This window comes from Saccoglossus kowalevskii, chromosome 18, assembly GCF_978046115.1.
Source record: "Saccoglossus kowalevskii chromosome 18, keSacKowa6.1, whole genome shotgun sequence".
In the NCBI taxonomy this organism is placed as follows: domain Eukaryota; kingdom Metazoa; phylum Hemichordata; class Enteropneusta; family Harrimaniidae; genus Saccoglossus; species Saccoglossus kowalevskii.
This window is the reverse complement of record NC_140658.1, coordinates 24,452,117-24,473,931: the sequence shown is the minus strand read 5'-3', so window position 1 is coordinate 24,473,931 and position 21,815 is coordinate 24,452,117. Positions and strand designations below refer to the sequence as shown.

At 35.6% G+C, this 21,815-nt stretch overlaps 3 protein-coding genes and 2 long non-coding RNA genes across 5 annotated transcripts in view; 2 read left to right on the top strand and 3 right to left on the bottom strand.

The window, feature by feature from the left end:
• Window positions 1–1,173: 1,173 nt before the first annotated feature.
• On the top strand, window positions 1,174–6,049 carry LOC144356591 (uncharacterized). The gene is made up of 11 exons (XM_078011292.2): window positions 1,174–1,279; window positions 1,660–1,812; window positions 1,941–2,053; window positions 2,662–2,755; window positions 3,146–3,171; window positions 3,353–3,444; window positions 4,035–4,164; window positions 4,352–4,429; window positions 4,658–4,770; window positions 5,342–5,589; window positions 5,958–6,049. The coding sequence occupies exons 1-11, from the start codon at window positions 1,174–1,176 to the stop codon at window positions 6,047–6,049; spliced, it is 1,245 nt and encodes a 414-aa protein (XP_077867418.2).
• Window positions 6,050–8,353: 2,304 nt separating this feature from the next.
• LOC144356590 (uncharacterized) lies at window positions 8,354–9,478 on the top strand. The gene is made up of 2 exons (XR_013421469.1): window positions 8,354–8,470; window positions 9,387–9,478. It is a non-coding gene; the product is annotated as an uncharacterized LOC144356590 (long non-coding RNA).
• A 5,608-nt stretch (window positions 9,479–15,086) lies between these two features.
• LOC146731970 (uncharacterized) lies at window positions 15,087–17,765 on the bottom strand. Its single transcript, XM_085493120.1, has 5 exons — window positions 17,673–17,765; window positions 17,105–17,220; window positions 15,885–16,080; window positions 15,541–15,617; window positions 15,087–15,392 (listed from the first exon to the last, which is right to left on the bottom strand). Exons 1-5 carry the CDS (start codon window positions 17,763–17,765, stop codon window positions 15,332–15,334), a joined length of 543 nt encoding a protein of 180 aa, XP_085349246.1. The 3' UTR covers window positions 15,087–15,331.
• Window positions 17,766–20,278: 2,513 nt separating this feature from the next.
• On the bottom strand, window positions 20,279–20,628 carry LOC146731969 (uncharacterized). Its single transcript, XR_014927068.1, has 2 exons — window positions 20,544–20,628; window positions 20,279–20,423 (listed from the first exon to the last, which is right to left on the bottom strand). It is a non-coding gene; the product is annotated as an uncharacterized LOC146731969 (long non-coding RNA).
• A 581-nt stretch (window positions 20,629–21,209) lies between these two features.
• The window catches only part of LOC144353886 (uncharacterized), a 3,906-nt gene continuing 3,300 nt past the window's right edge, over window positions 21,210–21,815 (bottom strand). Inside the window, exons 6-7 of the mRNA XM_085493028.1 lie at window positions 21,513–21,529; window positions 21,210–21,305 (exon numbers count right to left, since the gene is read on the bottom strand). Of these exons, the coding sequence (XP_085349154.1) occupies window positions 21,210–21,305; window positions 21,513–21,529 (113 nt within the window). The remainder of the gene's footprint in view (window positions 21,306–21,512; window positions 21,530–21,815) is intronic.

Here is a 21,815-nt window from a genome sequence, read left to right as displayed (position 1 = left end):
TGGGTAGAATTGACTGCACATAATATTATTAGTATGAGGACAATTTATGACTTACGATTTAGAATCATTGTGTTAAAAACATCAGTGAGTACATTTGCTGTGGTTTGGTCATTGCTACGTATTGTAACATTCCGAGTATAAACGATCTAGAAATGTTCATGTGTTTTAACCTCGCATCGTCCCGGTAGTAAATCAAAAGTATGTGTGTGTTTCACCCAGAAACAGATCTGCCTGTTTAACACTTCAAGCTACAACTCTATCAACGTTGCGTCGAAAGCGCAAGCAATGAACTGTGATGTTATATAATTAATTTTAGAACTTGTAAAATGAAAAATGTTAGCAAATAGTTTGCACCTAGTCAACCTTGTTGCTGTAAATGTCAGACATTAACATAAGTGTGTTTACTCAACTCACAATAACAGAGTCAGTCAATCCGGTTTAGTACTGTGTTCCCTTATCATTACTAATATACCTATCTTCCATATCAATATAACAGATCATGGAGGTCAATGTGTAACAAGGTCACACGATTTTTTTCTAACTTCTTTTCACCAACCTGCGTTTTGAGGCACGCATGGCAACCTCTCGTAATAGCAGTCGACATTCCTATTCAGCAAGGTTCTTTGGTATTTATAGAACTATTCATCTGTTCTGTGAACGTAAAGTTCAATTTTGCATTGCAATTGGAATTCCCCCTTATGTTTTGATATTTAACGTCGCGTCTTGAACAATATCTTCGCTGTACGATCTTCTCGGCCACAAATTCAGCCTTATATTATACATTATTAAAACATTTTTTGGAGGTCAACATTGATTATGTGACGAGGTTTATGGGTTCACCCATCAACAATGACAATATAGACAGTAGCCATCCAGAAGTAAGTAATTGTACAGACCATACACATAGTTTAGGTCATACTAAGTTTAACGAGTATCGAGTACCACTGCATCCATATTAACTAGTCAAGAAGCATATATTAAGGTTCATACAATATAAATTATACATATATTCATTGGGAGTTCTTATCAACTAATATTTTCCAGTTACGTCACAAGGGCGCGACTTATCAAATGGTTTATTTTATTTTTTAATGAGATTGATGAATACTAATACAATCAAGTACAATATATGCACAAATAAAATGTTTATTTGCTAGATTCATTGCAAACAACATGGGAAATCGTCTGCCCACCGGCACATGTAAACGGTCTGGAAATAAGCCAACTACAGAAAATGAAACTCAATTACCAGATGAAGAAATCGCTGATGCTGATCTGGGTGAGTACTATGCTATCCTAATATATGTTATAGAATGTTGAACATCTGCATTTGAACAGTATTACAAAAGGTACCACGCTAAAACACGGAGGCATAACCGGGACATTTTCTAGTACGAGATCGCCTACGCACAACGTGTATATCCCAATTTATTATTTATTGCGATAATTAGAAAATTTGGCAATTGAATCAAATCACTGTTTAGCAGTCATTCAAAAATTATATTGTGCTATTAACATAAAGTATAATTCGAAAGTTTAGGATCCTTCACTCATTTTGTTCCAATTTAAATTTCCACCATCTATAACAAGTTGATCTTAATATAGCCCATGTAACAGTTGAAACTGTAGTAATTCTCCACTCCCTCCGTTGATACATAGTAACACGTAGAGGTCCAGAATCAGAAACGACGCAACTTCATTATGCAGCATTTAATGGTGACTGCGACGAAATAAAAAGATCGTTGGCAACCGAAAATATCGATGGAAAAGATGCAGATGGTAGAACGCCGTTGATGCTTGCAGCTCTTAACAGTATGTAGACGTTTAGAATCCAATATATCTCGTAACTGTGATTCAACTTATTTACTTATTTATCAAATAGTTTCAAAAACAACGGATACTGTTCTAATATACCACATAAGTCGTACTATATTTTTTAGAACAGAATAAGGCTTGTATGCTGCTTCTACGTGAAGGTGCACAAGTAACAGTTACAGAAAAACACGGCGAGTCTTGTTTTATTTTTATGTTGGACGCAAAAATGACAAATGTGGTAAGGATTATAATATTAATATTAATATTATGAGGTTATTAAGAGGATATCGAAAAGTATGCACGAAGACAGTACAGCGATGGTATCGACCGACGCGCAGCGGAGGGCAATGCGACGGCGTGATGTCTGAGTGCACACTTTGCGGTATCCTCGTGATAACCTTCCTTCCATGATACTTCATGGAAATGCCGACATCTAAAAGGTTTAGAACAGATTTAGCGAACTTCTGTGTGTGTAGTTCAGTCAAGCCTGGGCGCTGCCATATTTGGTTGTACTAATAAAGAACGCTCACACGCGTAATTGCTCCATAATTGGAAGTTCCTAATATGATAGAAAGAAAAAAACAGTACAATACCACAACAATTCGGCACACTGTAACATTTGGCCTTACGGTGAAAGAAATTAGCCTTTTCTGTTCGTATTTTAACAAACAATATATCAATCACATTATAAGTGATCGATATTGTTTGCAGATTGAACTACATTGTGTATACGTTATGTGTTCGCATTTGTTTGTCACGTGAATCCTTAGTTTCATATCCCAACTGATAGGACATTACCTAGTCGCGTACTATGTATTTCTAAGAATTTCCATACTTTGTATGCAGGCAAGTCTAGCATTAGATCGACTGCATGAAAAAGATTCTCTTGAAGGAAAGCAGACATATGATTTGAAAATATTGGAAAAAGGAGAAACCAATGGTAGGTGATTATGTAGAGAAACACATTCGATTTCTGTCAAATACATTTTCTATACAGCATGATTAGCATTTGCATTGTTAAATTGTTTATATATTAAATACTAAACACACCATCAAGCTAAACTTATCAAGGAGATGAATATAGCTGCAAGCAGCAATGATCGACTAGGGCGAATATGCTATTGTACCCACGTTGATGGGTACGGGTTGATTAGTATGTCAGTGGTTGCTATGGATATACCAATTAACAAACAAAAAAATGAATGTATTATCCAAGCAGAAACTGTAATTGTCAGGCACTCATGACTATATATATCATTTTAAAGTAAAGCATTTTACTATGAAATGTATTGTTATCAGTGTGTTTATGTAGAATAACATTTATTTTCAGCTGAGACGCCATATACAAGAAGCCCGGTAAGATTTCGTTTACATATTAGTTTCCACTCATTAAATTTAATGTGAATTACGTATGACACATTAGAGGCAATTGGCAACTACATGTGTTGTCAAATCTAGATTTGTAGCTATATTCATAGAATATTTAAATCAGTGGTTTATGCTATTATTATGTTTATGCAGTGTATTATTTTTGCAGTTGCAAGCTGTTGTTGATAATACCCTTTTAGAAGTCATTGATCATCCCGTTTTTCGAAAATCTATTGAAATCAAGTGGCAAAAGTTTGCAAGGTAATACTATAATTTGAATTCAAATTTTCAACATATATATATTAAAATTTAAATTGAAATTGTATTTCACCAGTAAAATAAGGAAATTAAATAATTACTAATGTGCAGAAAAGCATATATTTGTGTGATAAATAAAATAATGTTTTGTAGATAAATTTTAGATAATTTTTAGACCATAGAGTTTGTTTGCTATACATTATGGAATTCTACAATAATTAAAGATGTTCTTCGTGTATTGGATGTATATTTGGTACAAATTTCAATAGGTTTCTCGGATAAAATCACCAATGAAACCGCTGCTTTATTACACAAGAAACAGTTTCTGATTTTGCATTTTGTTGTCAATCAATTTATCGATTTATTGTTTACTGTTGAGCAATTGAACTGGGAGGTCTGAACCGATTTTCGGTGAAGACATATAATCACAGTATACACACAGAGTAGTCACCTGCAAACATTTGACGATGAAAATTATGTTGTTCTGCCATGGTAGTTTTTACATGTCTTTTTTGGGGGGGGTTAAATGAATAGATCATTTTCCGTTTAGAACAGAAGAATTATTAGAATATTTATTGTATTATTTTTTTAAGATGGGCTGCAAAAAAAGATTTACTATGGAACTTATTATTTGTTGTGCTGTGGTCGATGCTAGCTGTGGTGAAGCCTCATGCCCGTGGATGTTATGAGTTTCCGCTCGACTTGTTGCGTGTGCTTCTATGGGTAGGAAACTAGCTATATTAATAACAATGTCAAATGTAACATAGCCGTAAATGCACTTTGACTGTATAATATATCGACTGTATTGCTGGATGAAAAAATACAACAATATCGTTTCTATTGGCTTTGTTTATCCGATTTTATAAAAATGAATTCATCTTTTACATCTTTTATTGTAATTCTAGTTTAGGTCATGGCTATTTTGTGCACAATTTGGTTCATTGTTCAAGAATACCGGGAATATAAGGAATCAAGGGAAAAAAGAAAGGTGATTTTATGATGGATCTAAATAACTATTGGCAGTGGAAGTGGTTCCTTGTCATTATGGCGATTAACTGTATGCTGATTAGGCCAATTATCCAGTATATCATTGTATTACATACATCTCGCTCAGAAACAAAAAAAAACAATTGGCAGCTCTCCAATGTTTCAAAATTGCCATGTATGTTATTTTGTTATTCTTTTTGTTATAATTTGTGTTTTGATTCAATTACAGAATTTGACCGAATTGCTAAAGTGTATAAGGAAGAGTGCTGAAAAGTATGAGGAAAAAGTAGAGTGCAAACGCAATTCCTGGGAAGGGCGACCATCAAACTTTTATGGCTATTGGTAGGTTGAACTTTTATGGCTATTAGTAGGTTGAACTTTTATGATTATTGGTAGGTTGACCATATATTAAAATGTTATGGATAACACCTTCCTGTCACATCAATTCACATTTTTAAACATTTACATTTTTGATCATAGTAATAATTAACAGCATATTTGGGAATAATTTGGGGTGAAAATAGACATTAAACTGCTTACATTGGCGAGGGGCATTTGCCTTATCTCAAGTTCTTAATGTGCATGTATTATAACTTTCATCAAAGAATTGTTTCCTGCTGTTTGGCATGAACTCCAGGTTATTTATTTGCTATTATTTAGACAGTGTGCTATAGCGTAGCAAGATATGCCTCTGAAACGTATTGTTTATCAATAACAGTATATAAGTTTATACAAAAATATTAGAAATTATTATTCATTGTTGCGCGTGTCGACTATTCAGCTTCCTACCTATTAAAGAATAACGTGATTAATATTGGCAATGGCGAAGTTCATTTTTTGTTCATGCCAAATAATTCGAAACAGAATCACCAAAGTCAAACTTAATCATTATTATTATTCATCTTTTTTCCAGGAATTACTACGACTGGTTTGTGTATTTTCTCCTGACGGTGGTGGTTTTAACTCATTTGATAGATATCGGTATTGCATCGAATGAACTATGTCATCCACGATCAAATGATACAACTCAATACGAAGATGATGCAGACCACTGGGAGAATGAAAGCTTGGCAGGGAAGATACATTTAGGATGGTTTGCATTCACAATTATTTTTGTCTGGTTTCGATTGTACAAATCAATCAGAGCATTCACGCATTTGGGTAAGTTTCAAACTATATATTCGAAACTATTTTCACATTCATTCAAATACTATCACTTTGGTAAGTTTGGGTATATATACGCAGTTACATGACACGGTGTGTACGTGTCATCTTACCTCTAATGATGGAATAGTTATCATCTTCAGTACTTTTTTTCGTGATTGCAGAAATGACGTATCGATTGTTTTGGGATTAGCTCTTTCAACTCTTCCAGAATCAATGATTAATCGGAGCAGAATAATATGTGAATGTGTCATTTTGTGGGTACCTTATAACATCCTTATAGTAAGCACTTATACTGGATACTTTTATTTTGAAACAATATGTGCTTTAACCTTTGAAATTCAACACTCTGCTTCCAATTGCAGGTCCTTTTATTCTTGTGGTTTATATTGTACTTGGAGATGTGGGAAAATTCCTAATCTTGGCTTTAATGTTTTATTTACCATTCAGTAAGTAGTTCAGTAGCACTCGTAATTATTTTTTAATTGAATAACGCAGAACAAGTCTTACTAGTTTTTAGAAATTCTAAATACGATGTCTTTAGAAAAAATGAGTGTATATTTAGTGTCATCGATTAACACCATTATAAGGCAACAATAAAAAGAATTTAAATGCGTCCATTCAAACTATTGGTATTCATTATTTTTCAATGAAATTCGACTAAAACTGAATCTGGGAATTCTACTTTTACTACTAACTACTAAACTACTAAGCAACATTTTTACAAAACTTGTAATATTTTATGTTTTATTTCGCCATGTGAGGTAAAACGTAGATACATAAACGGAAAACACATTTTTGATAAACTTGAAATCTGTATACTATCCACTTTTTGTAGCCATTTCACCACAATCAGACGCAGGAAATAAATATGCAAATAGTATTCTAGATTCTTTAAATTGCCTTCTACAATTAAATATTATAAATTGTTAAATCCACTTTCCGAGCGTGTGCGTTTTGGATGATATTTGGTGGTATCCCATTTTACGAGTCAGTTATTGCTACAATGTTCACTCTATTCCGTATGGCACTAGTGGATGACTATAATTATGAGGTACGATATTTATTTTGTCTACAATCATCATTAGTAGAATTATTAATCTTATATTTGTGTACCACATACTGCACTAGGAAAAAACTCATCTAGCAGTAGTGTGTTATTTGTATAGAACCTATGGTTAGTATGTTATTTCCATTTTATAGCTGACTCCATTCTCTGATAGTTGGACACCATATCGACTTGATATTTATGCCATTGTATATTACTTCTGATTTATAAATGCTGAAATCGAATGTCTAATAACGCTAGCTACTTAGAATTGCCTATTTTTTAAAGTAATATTGATCATTTAATCACAGGGACTGAGAGATGCGAACCGTGTTATGGCGGATATCATGGTTGGATTATACCTTTTAATTGCAGCGGTAATATATCTGAGTATATTCATTGCAATGTTGAGTTACATATTTTCCAGGTAAGAAAGCGCCATGATTGGAAAGGACAGTACTAATCTGAATACATTTAAATGTAGATTATTTGGTAGGGCTATGTAATTACGTGTTTGAGTGTAGTGCATAAACAGGAATTATATTATATCGTCCTGCTGTATCGAAATTCGGTCAATTTGGTCTAGTACTTATGGGATACATAAGCAACAACCATGCTGGAAGAACTTTACTTTTTTTAAATTAAATGATCAAAAGTTCATAGGCATAGAGATGTAATTGGAATGGATGACACATAGGAGTATCTAGCCTGATGACTTGGAAATGAATCAGTGCTGATATAGTGTGGATATCGTTGTTTGTATACGATTTACTGATATATGAGTGATTCCAGAGTACTATGATGGCTTAATTGTCGTGTTATTAAACCTACGCCAGGTACCAGTGAACGTTACGTTCAGAACCTTTTCGACTGAACAAAGACACACACACAGATCGAGATCGTGTCAACTTCTCTAGACTTAGTCGCCCGTCTAGAACTCTCCAAGACAGAATGCCTCGGGGAAAAGTTCCCCAAGACTCTCTCGCTCGTGGAGCACTCTCAAGACTCGTCTCGTCTCGTGCAGATCTCTCTCAGACTGACCCAGACTCTATTTATTTACTTCCCAAACTTTAACCTATCACAAGGAAATTTAAAAGCTTAAGGCGTAGCTTTAAAAAATTCAACTCGCATGTAGCCAATCACACGAAGTACTTAACATGTCATATATACTTGATTAATTGTCCGCTATATCAAAAGACTACACATACCAAACTGTCAGAAATAACGGTCGGTTAGCAAAGTTCATATCGTAATTAGTTCCATTCACTGACTCAAGTTCCGTCCAGGACCTCGTATACACCAAAATGATGACAGGTTATGGGGAAAGTGTTGAAAGATATAAACCAGCACTTCACATGAAACCAGTCATCAAATCGGATAAGTGACGGATCTCTAAACACATGGAAATAAATCATGACAGTACCCTAACAATAATCGTGTTTGCTATTGAAATCAGGTATAAATCCCGAATATATTCAAACGCACAGCAACACCAATGTACGAGACTGCGTAAAGTATAACTGATATAGAATAGTTTTATTTTAATAGATATCAGTTAAGGTGATCAGGCATTGGTGATTTCAACAAACAATTCATATGTTATGCCCAGTTTTTATTTGAGCGACCATATACGTTATTTTGTTTTCCAGCATGTATGACAATGGTAAATCCAATGCAATGATACAACGATCCAAAATTATTCTTGTCTTCGAGGAGAAATTAACTGATAAAGAAAGAAAACACCTTCGTAAAGAATGTGCTCATGCCGAAGACTATAGCGTCAACGGGGATGGAAAAGAAGATATGATACAGATTACATACAAAGAAGAGGTAGTTTGTATATGGTTTATACTGACATTTGAGTAACACAAATGTTAGAAATTAGCAAAAAAGCAATTTCCCGCGAGTCACTTAATGTCAATAAAATAATTCAATTAAGTTGGTGAATCACTTATATTCAATCTTAACATGGTGAATGTTAACTAAACAATATTGACAGTGAAAATCCCTTTTCTGTTCAAATAGCACTATTAAAAATACTATTTTAAATGTTTCATTTCAATGTCACTTGTGTGCAATGCGCATTGCTGAGCCATAAACTACCCAGTTGCAATTTACAACGCAAAGACATACATATTTACTTCAGAAATGTAGATTAACATATAATAGTATATGGCAACGATTGATTGGGAAATTATACAAATTCAATTCTAAGAGATTATAAACTGTTCCGCCTCTTGCCAAACAATTGCTTTTCGTAACTATGGGTTCATCAAGTGCCCTGCAATGTGCGCAAAGTTATATTTTAAGACTGCAATGAAGGTTACAAATTGCAAATGTCTTTAAATTTATCCTTGAAAGACACAAATGTGAAGCTACCAATGAGCTTTACATCTGTTGATACAGACAGGTAGCTGGAGACTGTAAATGGTTTTCATTCATTCATGTACCAACATCCGCTATGTCCTTCAATATATTAAAACAAAACATGTAAAATAGCATGACCATTTAAGCTTCTGCCTGAAATAGCTAGACCGAATGGATAATAAAAGGTAGTCAATCAAATGACAGACAGTGGAAATCCAAATAAGAACACTACTTGATTAACACGTGCCCCAAGTGTAGAGAAATAAATTATTCGTTTGGATACTTTAAAAGCAAATTATGCAAAAATAATATTTTTTAATGGAATACTTCACTGTATCCAAATATTGCACCTGAATCTTTACATTTCCTTCCATTCAAGGGACAAGAAAAGAAATGGTATCTTCTGAAATCGTCGACAACGAGAAATACCTGTCTGGAAGTACTGAATAGTCTAAGTCAATAACGAAGAAATTGAATGGGTGCAGAGAATAACAAACGATCTTTGGAGAAGAGAAGACAGTCAAGAAACTATTACGTGTCAGATAATACAATGTCCTTTATAAAAACTGGATTATATTGTTCAACATAGTTAATTCAATTATCTTTGGCCCTAGCTTTACGTTTGTATGCCATGTGTTTATGTTTAAATTTAGTCGAAAGCCACAATGCACAATGTAATAAGTATTAAGATATACGAGGTGGAAAAATCTACGCTTGTTGTAATGATACAAAAATTGTCATTTAATTGCAGTTGTTAAGAATTGTTGCCCACAATAGCTCGCTGTTAGCTTTGCTTGTTATATTATCACATTATTTAGTGAGTTCAGTCAAATCTAACCATTTAAAATATAAGTATTTAGTATCATCAAATTTGACGTATTTTTCACCATCTACTATATATAGCTGATATAATAGAAGTGGTTTTGCTTAAATATTATAATTACTGGGAACATTTAAACAATTTGTTGTATCTGTATAATTATGTTCTGTTTTATTGCAAAATCTTTCATAAATCTTTTAGCACAACATCGAATTCGTAGTGAATTTGTACGATCTGTATTTGTACATTGTTGTTTGGTCTTTAATAAAATAGTAACTGATTTAAGGTGTTATTTATGTAGTTGTCGTTACTTTTACTCATTTCCCCTATAATGTAGAAATTGAATAACTTATATAACTTTTGCAACTTGTACCTGGTATTTCTTTTAAAAACATAGTACGTGGATACCACAATATATTGATATGTAATGTAATATACAGGGAAGAATCTCTTTGTAGAAAGGGCAAAAGTGGATGTTTGTTAACTGAAAATAGGTGATACTAGTGTATGTAGTACTTATTACAGCCGCGGATATCGCATCATCTTCAAAAGTGTTTTTTTGGTATTGTGATTAATCAAAATTCCATGGTCATGTTGATTTCCTGGTTAATATGCACATGTGCTGTTGGTCGTGGAGTTTATGGATTGCTTCGTAGATTATTGGGAAATTTTAATCTAGACATACATACCTGTATGACAGGTTATGTGTTTAAAAAAAATGTTAAATTGGTCTCAAACTAAATAAATCTGCACAGTCACCAATACGCAATTTGGATATACTAGTTGAAATTAAACAATGCTGTGATCAAGTTGTTGAGGTGCGTAGTGATCACTTATAAATAGGCCACATAGTGAAATGTTTTGCGTAACAGATGAGTCATCAAATATAGGATCATATTTTACCGAGGATATTGATTCGATTTTGCGAGTCACCCCTAGCATTTGTACGCATTCGTTGTCACGAATCACAGGCTTCGATTATAGTCAAATTTGACTACAGTTACTCACAATATGTTATCCGTGCTTGTAATTCAATTCAAAATTGCCGACTGTTGGTCATTTCAGATTTATTTGTACGTGAATATGCCTTTTGTTCGGCATTTTTTTGGTGTGTATTTTCTAGTTTATTTCAAATGTGATGTTGTCTGTAGTCGTAGTTACTAAGGCACATTCTTTAATTGGCGCATGCATCCTATTTTAGGAAACAAGACATGATGGTGTCACTATTACAAATGTTCAGATTTGATGTCTTTGTGGGTTTCTTATCTCATATTTTAATACATTCACAATAATGCCTAAATTTGAACTGAGTTGTTATATATATATGAATAAATCAAATATGTTCAATTTGTTTAGTGATAACTAAGGAATATGTTCTTTTCGAAATATTGTGTTAATATATTTTTATTATATTAGCATAACATACTTGAAGGTCAGTTATTGTTAGTTTGTCTTATTAAATGTGTTGTCCAGAAGTTGTGTGTGCCCAAAATGTAGGTATTATTCAGTAATTGAGTGTAGCTGAGTTGGCATTTACACACATTTTTTATTACATATTATCCAGTGGACATGGACCTGAAAAGAGAAGAGAAGCGGGAGTTGGCTTTGCAGTCAAGACGACTTTGGATGGCAAGTTGGCTGGACCCCCAAAGGGTGAGAATTATCGCCTTATGACGATGAGACTCCCCCTTTCTCGTGGACAGAAGTACGTCACGTGCCTATTCCCCACCATGACCAACCCAGATGAGACCAAGGACAGGTTTTATGAAGACCTGAACACTGTCATCACTGCTGTTCCCCGTGCAGACAAACTCAACATTCTTGGTGATTTTAATGCGAGAGTTTGTCGTGATAGTGGCTCCTGGGAAGGAGTGGTCGGGAAGCATGCAACAGCAACGGTCTACTACTCTTCCAGACCTACGTTGAGCATGGCCTTCTGATCACCAACACAGTCTTCAACCTCTCTACCCGCAACAGGACTTCATAGATGCTTCCCCGCTCAAAGCACTGGCATCTCATTGACTATGTCATTGTAAGGAAGAGGGACAGGCAAGACGTATGAGTCATGAATACCATGTGTTTGACAGACCACCGCCTTGTTGTCTCCAAGCTCAACCTTTGCATCCAGCTCAGGTCCGCAGGGAGTGAACATCGAGCAGGCTTTTGCCTAAACCTTGGAGCAACGCTTAGACTCCACAGTACTGGAAGGCCAGGATGTTGTCACAGCGTGGGCCGCGCTCCGTGAGATGGTGTACACCACAGCCATGAGTGCCTTGCGCCAGCTACAAAGAAATACAAGGACTGGTATGATGAGAACTGCAAAGAGATCCAACAGCTGCTAGAGGAAAAGCGTTGTGCCTACAAAGCTCATCTTCATGATCCAAAGTCAGTATCAAAGAAAGACATGCTGAGCAATGTACGGAGCAACATTCGAGTGAAATTGCGCCAGGTGCAGGATGAGATTCAGGGCTTTGCAGACAGGAATGACATGAAGCGCTTCTACGACAGCTTGAAGGAAGTCTATGGCCCCACCACCTCAGGATGACTGTCTCCTCTCCTCAGTGCTGATGTTCAACCCTTATCACCGACAAGGAGAAGGTTTTGGAGAGATGTGCGGAACACTTCGACAGCGTCCTGAATAGGCCTTCCACCATCAACGATGATGCTATCGGCTATCGGCTTCCCAATGTCAATGGTGGAGAAACCATGGACGCCCTGCCCACCTTGGATGAGATTACAGAAAGAAGTCCGACTACTTTCCAGTGGCAAAGCACCTGGTTTGGTTCCATCCCAGTTGAAATCTATAATGAGGGAGGCACGGCCTTGGTTGAGAAACTCCACCAACTGTTTCAGCCTATCTGACAGCACGAGACAGTGACACATGACTTCAAAAACGCCTCCATCATCCGCCTCTACAAGCACAAAGGAAACTGCCAAAATCAAGTCTACAACAATCATCACTGAATTTTACTGCTGTCCATTGCTAGCAAGATCCTGCCTAGAGTTCTGCTCAACTGCCTCTTCATGCACTTGTAGAAAGGTCTCCTACATGACAGCCAGTGTGGTTTACGGAAAGAGCATGGGACTATGATGTTTGCTGCCCGACAGCTACAGGAGAAGTGTCAAGAACAGAACGCCGAAACTCCACCTATGTCGATCTGACCAAGGCCTTCGAGAGAGGGTCTTTGTAGAATAATGGTGAAGTACGGATGCCCCAGAAAGTTCATCACCATCGTGCAACAGCTACACGACGGCATTCTGGCAAGAGACCAGGACAACGGAGAGATGACTCCTCCATTCCCTGTCTCCAACAGAGTGAAACAAGACTGCATCCTTGCTCCCACCTTGTTCCGCCTCATGTTCTCAGCCATGCTGACAGATGCATTCAGAGACACTGACATGGGCATCGTCATCAACTACAAGATGGATGGTTCAATGTTCAACCTCAGGAGGCTTCAAGCAAAAATCAAGGTTACAACTGACACCATCAATGACCTCCTGTTTTCCGATAACTGTGCCCTCAACTCTGCCACTGAATCGGACATGCAACACATTTCTATGGGTTATCTTGCAAAAAAACAGTTGTGGTTTCTTATTTACAGGTGTTTGAACTGAGTCAGATGTGCTGTTGTTTGTATTTGAAAAGTCGCACACCAAAGGAGACTTTTGATGAAATGCAGGAAACTTATGGTGATAATGCCCCATTCCATGACCTTGTAAAACGCTGGCATCGTGTATAAAAACATGGCCGGAAGTATGTGGAAACTGCTTCCAGACCTGGTCGTCCCTCTTCTCCCATTGATGAGGCATCTGTCCGTCAAGTTGAGGCAGCCATTTTTGAAGATCGACGCATTACTGTTCGCCAAATAGCCCAATGGGTCAAGATTAGTACAGGGTATGTGGTATCATTCATGAAAATTTGCATATGCATAAGGTGTCTGCCAGATGGATTTTTCACACCTTTCCAGATGCAAGAACACGTCCAATGCTCGAGGATAAATTTGGAGATGTGCCAAGAAGACTGATTACACAGGATGAAACTTGGGTCCATCACTATGAGATCAAAGCCCAGTCAATGCGGTGGACGCACTTGGAATTACCATTTCCAAAGTAGGCAAGGGTGCAGCCCTCCGTGGGCAAGGACATGCTCACAGTCTTCTAGGACCAGGACAGTGTAGTGATGACAGATTTCCTGGCAAAGGGTACTACAATTACAGGAGCCTCTTACGTTTCACTTTTGATAAAATTAAGAGAAGCTATCAAAATCAAGAGGCGGGGCAAGATCAGCAAAGGTATCCTCCTCCTTCAGGACAACACTCCGGTTCACAACTCGCATGTCACCAGATCAGAAGCATGGGCGTGTGGCTATGAAATCCACCCCCATTCCTCTTACTTTCCTGACCTTGCACCCGCTGACTTTCATCTTTGAAAGGAAAGCGTTTCCCAGATGATGCAGCCTTGACTTCTGACATGGTTGGAGGACCAACCTGGGGGTGTTCTACAAAAACGGTGTCCAGAGCTGCATTAAACAATGGGAGAAATGAATAACACTGGGGGGTTCCTATGTAGAGAATAACTAATAACTGTGCCTAGTTTTATTAATCTCCTGCTATGTGAAATGGGTCAGGGACATTACTTATTGAACACGGCTCGTATTTAACATGAATATCGATGTACCTAAAGGACACCGGCTTCCTAACTGGCCAACTTTTCTTGCATAGAATGGGTAATTATAAGTGTATATCACATATTTGCTATTCCTGTGCCAAACGCCAAATACACACATTGACTAACATTTAGTGAGATACTTCACTTGTTCTAACAATATGTGGGTGTAACGATTTGAACTTACACCTCGTATAACATATAGTTAAATAGCTTTATTATAATCAAATTATAACTACTGAAGACAGGTGATTAGTTCAGGTGAAATGTTATTAATACATCGACCTATACCTTTGGACATAAAACGATAACTTGACGTTGACATAGTAGAGGTCGGCGTACACATAATGCTTCTTCAATTGACAAGTGAGATTAAATGTGTGGTAGTTAATTAATACCAAATCCAAATAAAATACTTATTAACAGACGGCAACAGCAAATAGCAATGTCAACGACATTGGCGGAATCGATCATATGATTGAGCTATGTATAATTATCGAAAAAGCTCTATTGCAAAACAACTGTAATTTTACAAGAAAGAAACAATGTCTAACTTGAGTATTAAACATCACATTTATTTAAACATTTAAGTATTTTTTTTACAATGTTCAGAATTGATATAGCTCACTTGTTTATTCTGACAAATATGTGAGTATTCACACAGTAAAACATTACTTTTCAAACATACACGAAAACACTATTGCTATTTTTAGACGCCAAATTGATTAGAATGCATTAATTGTTATAGACGTAATACCCCTCGATGTACGTGGAAAATTAGATTCCCGGAAAGGTCTTTTCACCAGCTTCTCTTTCGTGCAGATGTTCTATTATACTTTTCAACTAGATCTTTGATTCTCATCGTCCGATGTTCCAGAAGATTCAGCATCGTGGTTTTCACTTGAGAGAAATATCGTATAATTATTGATATGATGACCAAATGGTTTTTTTGCCTTTATATTGTTATGATCATTTGTTCACAGCAAACAAATTTAGTATAATCTAAATACTACAATTCCATGTATAATAATAGCTGTTATATACCCACCATGTACACTTGACTGTTCGTTTCAATTTATTTTTCAAGTCATTCAAGTCCAATAAATAGAGTGTCTTCTTTCTCCCCTTGAAAGAGAAATATCGTGTCTTTAGTATATAACCGAGAATATAACTTTGATATAGCATAAACGGTGCTTACCCAATCTGTAAGGTGTGTTCTAGAATTGGTTTTCCAGTTACTATTGGTCGTTCCAGTCATTAACTGTTGTGGTATCCATTCAATATAGCTATACCAGGAAAAGAATAAATGAGCACACTCTCTGACATATTTTTGAATATATTTTAAAGGTTGTTGGTAAAAAATATTTAAATATCTTTCCAATTTCACCATACCTTTTCTTTGAATGTAACCTCTATTACATCTTCTCTCTCTATCTCGTCGACGCTATATTCTTCTGCATAGGGATTTTCGTATTCACGAATATCTTTGCTGAATTCCTCTCGTTTTTCGTCAGATAAGTTGTCCTCCATGATTAGAATAATCTTCGATCTTTGCATCATTGCATTTGAACTAGCTTTGTCATATATGCTGTGAACAAATGTTATAATATATGTTACAATTGGAGGAATTAATTGTATGTAGTAATCAAGTAGAACATATATCGGATATACCTTTATCAGTTCATTACATCATAGCAGCTGATCGTCATCAGCCAATCTACAAGCAGTGCAATGAAATCTTAATCAAATTGATGACACAAACAGTGAACATAACGCCATTTTATTGTTAACAGCACGTCTGTTGTCTTTCCCATACAAATGCGTCAATATCAAGTAATTTAACCATATTTTGTTGGTATGGCAAACCCTCAGAAATGTGACATGATAAAAGTAACAGGATTAACGACACTTCAGTAGTGTATATCTACGTATTAATTGTGTTTTATATAATACCTTGCATTCTAATATTAATTTCAGCTAAGGTAGAGGGAAATTCATTTTTTTAATTAAAGGAAGTAACATTTCAGAGGCTGTGGTGGACCAGAGAGAGGCTGTTTGGTTTGGTTAATTTATTCAGTAGTTGTATAACGCTTTATCCACCAAAACAACAAAGTATCAATGCGTAAACGACTTCCGAAGTCAGAAGTGGCACCCCTGGTTTCTTTGAGACTAGTATTACGCTTAACGTCATCACGGCGCGTAACGCTGCAGATAGCAGGCTCGGTGAATATAGATGTATCTTCTCCACTTGCATGTATTTTTAAAGTGTAAAGCTAGCATGCTAATTAAGAAATCGTAATACATTTCGTTGTAAGTTTTCTTGTGGTCAAAGATAGACAACTAACTAGCTCAGTAAGTTTAGCATCGGTGCATCTTTTCAACATAGCATGCGATCGTAAATCCAAAAGGAAAGCGCGGGTCACGGTAAAACTATTCCTCGTTAATTCATGTCACCACCGTGGTTAATATTTCGTAGAAGACTAATTCCAAAACAAAATTATTAGGAAAGGTTTGGCTAAAGTTGACCAACTCAGTCATTTCAATTTTCATAGAGATTATGCCACTAAAGTGTACAAATTAGTAAACTACTCTTCCTTTCTGACGTATCTTACCTGGAAAACCTGTAAGACAGCATGGCAATGAGCAGATTCAGGTATATTATAGCTGCTATAGCCAGATAGGTCCCAACCAAAAGATCTGCCATAACACGATGTATATCCCGCAATTCCTGCAGTGGGACATTGATTTTATATTAATGGGCGAGGAGATATAGTATCATGTGTAAACGTGGCGACGATCGATTGATTTTCAGAAGGTATGCATCTGCCGCATATAGTAAACTTGTCTAATAATACAACTCATCTTTGATATTGACATTCTAAATTTAATTCTCAAAAGAAACTGTTCAAAATCAAAATATAATCAGAGATTTTGAATGACAAATACTGCGAGAGTTTTTTCTTGAATGCCGTGCAAGGTCACAAAAAAGACTTAATTGATGTTCCTATTTATATCGACTATTATGATAATTATTAATATAATAGACGATGTATATATCAACATAAATTCAGTACCAAGTTTCCGATGTTAAGTCATTTGTTGCAGACATACACAAGTCACGGTATTATGAAAATTCCAAAATTAAATTAATGAATTCGAGTTGGATTTTAAAAAACTCACCCTATAATTATAGTCATCCACTAGTGCCATGCGGAACAGAGTGGATATAGTTGCACTAACTGACTCGTAAAATTCAGTACCCCCAAATATCATCCAAAATGAGCACGCTGAGAAGGTATAAAAAGCAACATTATTATTATTGCGATTAGATAATTAAAACTCACTACAAAATATGGATATTCTACAGTTTGAATGTTTCATCAAACAAAAAGTAGACAAACTATTACGTTTCCGACACTCAAAGACACAAAAAAGATTCATGATTTGAAAACCAGATCAATTACCCCAACGTTATTTCCTCAAACAAAAGTGTCTTAGACGCGCCCATCCCATTTATTCTGCGTTATCAACACATCGTTAATTCAAAATAATATCCATTTTCTATTTAATATTTAGGTAGGATGAAATAATAATAAGCGACTTACTATACGGTAAAAAAAACACTAAGGCAAGCCCTATAAATTTAATAATATCTATGATAATACCATAGATTACAGCGATGAAAGGACCTTGAATAAAAATAGTATATTAATATTATTGTAGCAGACCGTTATAACCAGTGGTGAAACAAATAGTATTGTCAACATTTGATTTTAGATTGAATCGTACCATTCCTAATATCAAATTTGGACAAGGGTATGCCCTTTTTGTATTAGACACGTGAATACGAGCGAATTAGGCGTCCGTCCGAAAAGAGATATTTGGTGTTCCGAAAAGTATGGGATCATTTTCTTTCATTATTGTCCTAGTCAAGATTGACATAGTCACTCATACATTACGACAACGCAGTCACATGCAGTTGTCAATTGGAACGTATTTGCCTTCAGCCATTAACGTCAGTTTGATATTAAGAAGGCGATATAAGATGATGTGAATAATGGAATGGCGTATTGTAGCGTCGATGTTATTCATGATTGTATCCAGAATGGTAAAGTAATGCATAACATGTTATATTAGTACCACGTGTTTTGTATATTCTTGAACTCATCATTGTCGATATGATATGAAGAGAATAACTCAGTCGAGTTATTTAGTTTAAATCTTACCCAAGGGTGTGAAAGGTCTGATTGGCTTGAATAATCGAAACCAAACAAAAAGAATTGTGAATGCAAACCATCCCAAATGCATCTTCCCTGCCACGCTTTCATTTTCCCAGTGGTCGGCGTCATCTTCATCTTCATTCGTGTCATTGTGCTGAGGGTGACATAGTTCATCTGATGCAATGCCAATATCTACCAAATGAGTTAAAACTACCACCATCAGGAGAAAATACACAAACCAATCGAAGTAATTCCTGAAAACAATATGTTGAATAATTGTTCATTTGTATATAGTAGAATTCGGTAATTAGGTGTATGTGACACATGGAAATATATTCTATCGTGAAACACGTTTGTATATCGCACTCTGGTGATCCTTGTCAACTGTTTGGTACACGGTAAATTAATTATGTTATTCTTCCATATACTATTTACAAACTTATAACTCACTACAGTTATAATTTGTCATGGCATGCAGTTTAGCGTTTAGGTACATTACACAAAAATGTTATTTTTAGTAATGAGAATAGCATGACTCTGGCTCAACCACAATAACATCAATCACAGAAACATTACTATAATATAAACAGGCAGTGGGATGCGGAGTAACATCAGGCAATTACGCCTCGTAATAAAAGCAGACGCGTACTTCTTACTCTATAACGCACTGACATTGTTCGAGTCAGTTTAAATAACAACCAGCAGAGACGAATACATTTGTGAAAACAATATAATTACAGGAACACTACGAACTTGTACACATGCAACAAACGGGATTTGAACTTGCGACACGGCAAATGTAACTAGCCATTGTAAACAGTCCAATGTTAGTCCAATGGCTAACGTTTGCGATGATCGAATATTTCGGTGATTTAGTTAAACATTAAAAAAATTAAATGTTAAAAAATGTGTACTGCTGTGACAGTAAGATATCATCAATCGTGTTTTTTGTATAATCTTTCAATAGATGGCCAACTTACCAATAATCATAAAAGTATGGCGGGAACCTATTCTTGATACTTGGTTCTGGTTTAAAAGTTTCTTGTTTTTCATACATATCAAGACTCTTATGTATACGCTTTAGCAATGCAGCCAAATTCTGCGATGTATATTTGAAGAAAACACAGATTATCACGAAATGAATGTATTCATTAGTCGTGTCAATCCAATGATGGTACGCTGTTATACTATAGTTACTTTCACACTGAAATATGCGTTTTTAATACTGGTATAGCGGTCTAACAATACAAAGTGTTATGAACAAAGTAACATACATATTCAAAAAAATATTAAGTGTATAGAGTCAACTCTAATCGTTTATATTGCGTTTCAACAAATAAACAAGGTAATTCATAGAAAAGAATGGCATGTTAAAAAAATGTTGTCATCATTCAGTGATACACTACCCTCTGAGAGTCACTCTAACGTAAGTTACATTTTTGTTAGCACGTATTTGAAACGCGTTTAGGTCAATTAAATGTGTGTATGCTTGTGCGATTAGCTAAATAAACGAACAAGAAACAGTTATTAGGTTTAGCAATAATAAAGTACCCTGTGTCGTTTCAATCCGGTTTCAAGCAGAAATTATTTATTGTCAAATCTGAATAAACAAATTACAAATTCATAACATCACCTCCACTCTTTTATTGGATCTCTTATATTCATGACATTCCTTGATAATGAACCAAATTGTGCATCCAATAGCAATCGCCTGAGAATAGAGTTACAATAGATTGTTAAGATAACATATTTATCTGATCTGGTAGTGATGCCAATGACTTTCATCGAATGCGCCATCTTCGAATTACAAAAAGAATTATGCGTTTCTTACCCATAGTAACACACGCAACAAGTCGAACGGAAATTCATAACATCCACGAGCATGAGGTTTTATCATTGCTAAATTCCACCACAACATAGCAAATATTATGTTGAAGATTAAATCTTTTATTGCTTCCCTCCTAAAAGAAACAATAAAACACTAGTTATTTTGATGGTTCACAATTCAAATTCATTTATTATTATACATCTGTGACCGTAACGCCATAAGTTACAGCGTGCTGTAATTTTACGGGGTATTTTCATCCTGCCATATAAGGAAATGCGAATTCCAAATATGAAATGAATACACGCGTAAGCGTCCTCTAATAATAAAAACAAACATGGCTACCACCAGGGTTTGACTGGACTCCACAAAAAGAAGTTCGCTTGTTCTGTTCTAAACATTTTGCATTCTCATAATGTATTCTTGAGGGAAAAGATGCGCGTCGGTAGATACTCCCGATGTACTCTCTTCGTTCAACCTTTAAGGTATTCTAATAACCTCTTATTATCCTGAAAAAAATTGCTGGGAACTCTGTCGTCGTACCGAACTTCTGCCATGCATACATTTGGGGAACGCCATCGTAAGAATGTGATGGTAATTTGAGGAGATATTATATAAGTGGAGAATTTGGAGAACGCCGTAGTGAGAACATGGTGAAAACACAGTAAAGAATTACCAGGCAAACTTTTTCCACTTCCGTTTACTAATTTGTTTTATAACGGGATGATCGATGAGTTCAAAGAGATTATTATCAACAATAACTTGCAGCTGCAAAAAAAGAAATATGACATGTAATATCACAGTCTATTATATAATAACATATAATAACAAAGCCTGGTACCGCGATACAAAACATAGATTAGTAGAAAATGAGCTATTGATTAGGTTGTACCATTGTACACTAGTATGTGGTAAATAATGATCAAGTTATTATCAAATGTATAAGTCAAAACTAATAACTCAAATATTTCATACCGGGCTTCGTGCATAACCTGAAACGAAATCGAAAATATTTAGCTTGTTAATAACACCAACATCCAACATAACTTAATAAACCAATCAACACTGATTCGTACACATACAGTAGTGGAGTACAAAATTTCATTTAAAATATAGCTACTTGATAGCTTCTTACAAATTACGAAACAACGAATGGTTTAGCCACGTTACCTTTTAGTCCACCCACTCGCCAAACTAAACCTCTATACATTCACAATACTGAATAGGTATTCCAATAGAAAATGATATAGTTTGGGTGAATTGAATCACTTAAAATTT

Bases quoted from the DNA above. Each gene is read 5' to 3' on its own strand.
- LOC144356591 (XM_078011292.2), top strand. From the start codon at position 1,174: ATGGGAAATCGTCTGCCCACCGGCACATGTAAACGGTCTGGAAATAAG. The intron at 1,813-1,940 runs GTATGTAGACGT...TATATTTTTTAG, and splicing joins GATGCTTGCAGCTCTTAACA to AACAGAATAAGGCTTGTATG. The intron at 2,756-3,145 runs GTAGGTGATTAT...ATTTATTTTCAG, and splicing joins GGAAAAAGGAGAAACCAATG to CTGAGACGCCATATACAAGA.
- LOC146731970 (XM_085493120.1), bottom strand. From the start codon at position 17,765: ATGATATTTGGGGGTACTGAATTTTACGAGTCAGTTAGTGCAACTATA. The intron at 16,081-17,104 runs GTAAGATACGTC...ATTTGTTCACAG, and splicing joins CTGTCTTACAGGTTTTCCAG to CATATATGACAAAGCTAGTT. The intron at 15,393-15,540 runs GTGGGTATATAA...ATTTCTCTCAAG, and splicing joins CGAACAGTCAAGTGTACATG to TGAAAACCACGATGCTGAAT.